Genomic DNA, 5,781 nt, shown 5'->3' with positions numbered 1-5,781 from the left:
AAAACAAACCTTTACAAAAAAAAAAAAAAAAAGACTTCTGTGCTCCTAAAAATACAGGGAAAAGGGTCAGAGATGTAGCTCAGTGGTTCTGCTGCCTTCCTCACAAGCACAAAGTCCCAAGTTTGATCCCCGGGACCAAAAAAATTAAAAATTAATAAATTAATAAAAATAAAAGATGGGAGGAAAAACCTTACACAGTTTAACTATTAAACTGGAGGTGATATAACAGGAGATAGAAAGATAAGCAAACAACAAAGAAATTTAGAAAGCTCCAATACAGACTAGGACAAGCCACCTGATATTACACAAAGGTCTTGGCAGTTAGACTTGACCTAATTCACTGACTCATGAACGCTTATCACTTTAAAAGTCACTTACAGCAATTATTTTAACGTTAGTATCTTTAATTTCTTCCTCTAAATTGCCTCAAATATGTGATTTCTGTCCATGTTTTCTTAGCATAATTACAAATTTTGTGTACTAATAAGTGATCTTTCCACTAAACGTTTCAGAGCTAAACATTTTAGTTCTCAAAGTGCAAGAGATATAACACTGGTAACTTAGTAGCACTTTCATAAAGTTATCTAGGATGTTTAATAAATCATATTTAAGGACAGAACAAAGAAGGAAATACCAGGATCACCTGACATCCACGGCCTCTCGATAAGAGAAAAAGGAGTTCTTTTTAGTCCATCTACTACTAGGCCTCTGCCCACGAACTCATCCTTTGATACTTCTGGTATTTAAATGCATTTGTTACCTTTTTTTTTTTTTGGTACTGGGAATCCAACTCAGGTCCTTGCACTTGCAAGGCAGGCAGCAAAACCACTGAGCTAAATCCCCAGCCCCTATTACATTTTTCAAAGTAAATAATTCCTGATTAAAGAAGCTGTAACAGCCAGGGACTTAGCTCAGTGGTGCCACCACCTGCCTCACAAGTGCAAGGTCCTGAGTTCGATCCCCATACCAAAAAAAAAAAAAACCGTAACAAAAGCAGCTTCTAAGATCAGAAACACTGATACAGTGTGCTTCAGCAACACATATACTAAAATGAGAAACACTGATACAAGGGGTGACCGAAATGTATGGTAAATGTTTAAAATTTTTTAAATTATTGCAGTCAAAGACATAATGCCGTTTATCCCTCTCAAAATATTCCCCTTGCTTTGGATTGTCCCCTTCACAAAGATGTCATAACCTTCTTTGTCTCTCTTCATTAGTCCTGGTTTGAAATCCATTTTGTCTGCATACAGGATAGCTAGTCCTGCTTTGGGGTTCCTGTCCATGGGGTATCGGTTTCTACCCACTCCCCCTTGCTCGGAACACAACCCATCACTCCTGCCACTGTCTGAAGCAGTGCTGGAAATCCTCTTTCACGAGGTTTTTATAAAGTGTGACCAAACATACAGGGAAAGCTGCTGCTGAGTTCCATGCGATGGAAAGGCGGGCTTGTAAAACATTACGCTGTGTCCTCATCTACCTTATTCACTGGATGTGGCACTATGTGACTTCCCCGAAATTAAAATGACCATGAAAAGTAAACATTTCAAAGCAATTTAGGACCTCGAGGCAACCATGACAGCATAAAGACACAAAAAGAGGACTTCTAGAACTGCTTCACAAAGCAGCGAGGGGCCAGGGATTTAGCTCAGTGATTTCACCACCTGTCTCACAAGCACAAAGACCCAAGTTCGATCCCCAGTACCAAAAAAAAAAAGAGTATGCCAGGCGTGGTGGAGCACACCTGTAATTCCAGCACTCGGGAGGCTGAGGCAGGAGGAGTTCAAGACCAGCTGGGCTACATAGTGAGTTCCAGGGCAGTCTCAACTACACAGTGAGATCCTGTCTCAAAAAACAAAAACAAAAAAAACAAAAACAAAAACAAAGCAGCAAGAACAATGAGACATGTGTAGAAGCAGGAGGGAGTATGTATTTTACCATGATAAAAATTTAAAAATTTTAAATATGCACTATACTTTTCAATCATAACTTATATAAGACAATGGGTTTCAAAAGAACTTTATATGGGCTGGGGATTTAGCTCAATGGTTCCGCCACCTGCCTCAAACACAAGGTCCAGAGTTCAATCCCCGGTACCCAAAACAAAAATTTTTTTTTAAAAAATTAAAAAAAAGAATAACTTTATATAGGAGAATATAAACAGTAAGATTTCCTGAAAAATAAAAGCTATAAATAAATTAAACAAGTAAATTCAAGAGGGGAGGATAAGCAGTTACTGAAGGAAGCTAGAGATGACAGAGGTGAACCTGCACATTTCTAAGTCATGCTGTTAAAAGTCTCCTCAGCCCTGGACTGAAGGAGTAACACGGAACTGCTCTAAGTGAGACCGCGCAGTGTGTCACTCAGTTCAACAACATTTGCTGAAGGGACACTCAGTTCAAAGCACCGTCCTAGGCCCTGTTGATACTGATTCCTGGCTTTAGTCAGCATTAATCTCCAAAACAGGGAAATGAAGAAGTGCTAAGCATGGAGAAGAGCCTTTCCCAAGGAAGTCAAACCAGAAAACTGTGACAGTTTTCCAAAAGGTGACAGCAAACTCTTTCCACACAGCCGTGGCTGTGACCAAGTGTGGACACGATGCTTCACTCTCCGGACCCCGCCAGCATCTGATGAGCTCCCTACCACAGTAAAGCTCTAAACTTAGGTCCAGTTTGCCCCATTTTTTCAGATGAGATAACGTGGAGACAGATTATAAAACAACTTACTCCAACCTTAAACAGATTGCACGAATCAAGCAGGTATCACTTCAAATCATTAGTAGAGTGAACAAGAGGCTGCAAGACGCGTACTACAAGAAATTGCAACCCTTAGGCATAGCTGGTAGGAAGACAAAATGGTACAGCTGCTGGGGAAAACAGGATGGCAGCCTTCAAAAATCAGGCAGGGCAAAGCTGTAGCTCAGGAGCAGAGCATGTGCTTAGCACACACGAGGCCCTCAATTCGATACCCAGCACCAAAACAAATAAACAGAGATTTAATGTATGATCTACTTCGGAGTACAAACCCAAAAGAACTGAAAGCAGGGACTTGCACAGATCATTTGCGCATCATTGTTCAAAACAGCGTCATTCACAAGAGCTAAAAGGTAGAAATAGCAAGCGTCCTTTGACAAGGTAAAAAATAAACAAATGCGGAATATACATTTGTCACGTTATTCTACCTTAAGAAGGAATCGGTCCTGACCCATAGCCATGGCTGCAACCTGGAGAGCCTCGAAGACACTACGCTGGGTGAAACAGACCAGTCACAAAGAGACAAACGCCACACCAGGCACAGGGGCGCAGGCTGTAATACCAGGCACTGGGGGGGGAGGGGGGGCTGCCTGCCACAGCTTGGCCAGCCCGAATGACGTAGAGACCCCGTCTCCCAAACAAAAACAACAAAAACCTGATAAATTCTGTACCGTGTCACTTGTAAGAGGTAGTTAGAGCAAACATTGCAGTGACAGAAAATGAATGGCAGCTACCAGGGCCTGGGAGAAGTGGGAATAGTGATTTATGTTTAATGGGGACAGCGTTTCAATTTGGGAAGATAAAAAAGTTCCGGAGATGGATGGTTGTGAAGGTTGTACAATAACATGAACATAGTTAATGACATAAAACTGTAACCTAAAAATGATTAAAGTGGATAATTTGATCTTATGTACATGTTACCACAATAAAAAACCACACAAAATAAAATCATAAATATCATCCTTATAAATATCATCCTGAAGTACACCAGTGGTGCCAGACTCTACAAAAATAAAAAGAAATAAATTACAGCTTTTCCATTTTATAAAAAAAGTATTTTTTGTCATTCAGAGACTACAAATTACTTGAGTATATTTAATCTCTCTCTTTTTTTTTTTTTTTTTTTTTTTTTTTGTACCAGGGATTGAACTTGGGTCCTTGTGCAAGGCAGGCAGCAGAACCAGAGCTAAATCTCTGGCCAAGTATGTTTAGACTTTGGTGAACTCAATGATCAACATGCAAAATCATGCAGAAAGGACTGAACTATGCAATGGGATGGATCACTATGCTTAGTTAACTATTGTTTTATACTCAAAAATTCCAAAGGACCAAACAATAAACATTGCTACTCATCATTTCAAACAAAGTCTGTATATTACTAGAAAACGTTCACAACCATTTACTCCTCACTGAGGGAAACCAGCAACTGTGGTCAACTCACGGTAATGGTAACAACAGAAGGGGAAAAGAACCACCCCGCATTTTGTTTCTTTTTTTGGAGACAGAGTCTCACTGTGCAATTCAGGCTGGGTCTGAATTCACTATGCAGCCCAGGTTGGCCTTGAATTCGAAGTGACCCTCCTGCCTCAGCCTCCTGAGTGCTGGAGGGCTGGGATGACAGGCGTGCACCACCATGCTGGCTCTCAATGGTTTTCTAATTTAGCTGCTCCCCCATTCTCATCTGTTGAAAGGCTCCTTGCTGTGGTCACATTCTGTTTCCCCCTATTTATTTTATTTAATTAATTTATTTCTGTTTTGTATCAGGGATCGAACTCGGGACCTTGCACTTGTGAGGCAGGCGGCAGAACCACTGAGCTGAATCCCTGGCCTTGTTCTCCCCTATTTAAAACAATATAACCTTGATCATACTAAGTCTCTGCCTGGCTATGCTAGTTACAAGTCTGTTAGTTTTAAGGTTAAAGAAATGTATATGTAACATTAAAATATTTGGATTGCATTTCTGGAATTTATAAGTTGTTATAGCACAGAACGCTAAAAAGATTAAAACTCCATTAAAAGAGTCATCAATATATGAGGAACAATCAATGACAAACCTTCTTGAGAAGACACAATGGGTGGCAAGTAATCCGGGATGTATTCTTTTCTTTCCTCTGCATCTTTACTTCCGGGTTGCGGAAACTGGAGCACATTGTTCTTGCTAACAGGAAATGAAGGGATTTGGTGTGGAAAAGTGACAGGTTCAATATTGTGGATATAGTCTTCTAGTTCATGAAGACTGACTCCCATAAGCTGGAAAGCTTCACCAACATCATCCAATATCGGGTCCGTTCGGCCATCTGAAAGGCAAGAGTAAACTGCTACTCAGAGGAAAAAACGACATATTGTATTTATAAAACACTTTAAAGATTGCTAAATAAATGTTAATATGAGTATTTTTTTATTGAACAATTGTTCTCATTAAATTTATCAGTACAGTTTAGGTATACGATACAGTTACATTCATCACGGGGCTCTGTACCTTTACAAGCTGCATCTTGGTTCTCATTTTCTCCCCATTCCCCTGCCCTCCCTTCAAACCCTCCACCCCCTCCCTATTTACAAAGACTTTGTTTCCATTTTTTCCTTTTCTCATATTTTTTTTTCAGCTTAGTTGAGTTTATTGGTACATTTTAGGGATACAGTACAGTCACATTCATTGTTGGGATCTTGTACCTCTACATGACCTTTTCTCATATTTTTAATAAGAGCATTTTAAAAAACATATTAGGCAAGTATGTAGCTCTGAGTCAAGTACATCATATATTTAAAACTTAATTATTACAAAGACTTCAACAGTCTTTAAAATTTCACATTAAATATTAGAGAGCTATTTACTGAAGACAATTTTAAACATGATTTTACAACTGACCAAAACACAACCAGGCATGGTGGTGCACGCCTGTCATCCCAGCACTCAGGAGGCTGAGGCAGGAGGATCACTGTGAGTTCAAGACCAGCCTGGGCTACATAGTGAGTTCCAGGTCTGTCTCCACTACATAGCGAGACCCTGTCTCAAAAATCCAAAAAA

The 5,781-nt window shown here is 39.9% G+C and overlaps 1 protein-coding gene across 1 annotated transcript in view; it reads right to left on the bottom strand.

Annotated features, from left to right (window-relative positions):
• Taf3 (TATA-box binding protein associated factor 3) overlaps positions 1–5,781 on the bottom strand; it is a 171,853-nt gene that overhangs the window by 156,872 nt on the left and 9,200 nt on the right. The window contains exon 2 of the mRNA XM_033761816.1: positions 4,808–5,050. Within this exon, the coding sequence (XP_033617707.1) occupies positions 4,808–5,050 (243 nt within the window). The remainder of the gene's footprint in view (positions 1–4,807; positions 5,051–5,781) is intronic.

Source organism: Fukomys damarensis, unplaced genomic scaffold (genome assembly GCF_012274545.1).
Source record: "Fukomys damarensis isolate Sample0158 unplaced genomic scaffold, DMR_v1.0_HiC HiC_scaffold_10, whole genome shotgun sequence".
NCBI lineage: Eukaryota > Metazoa > Chordata > Mammalia > Rodentia > Bathyergidae > Fukomys > Fukomys damarensis.
This window is presented reverse-complemented; position numbering and strand designations above follow the sequence as displayed.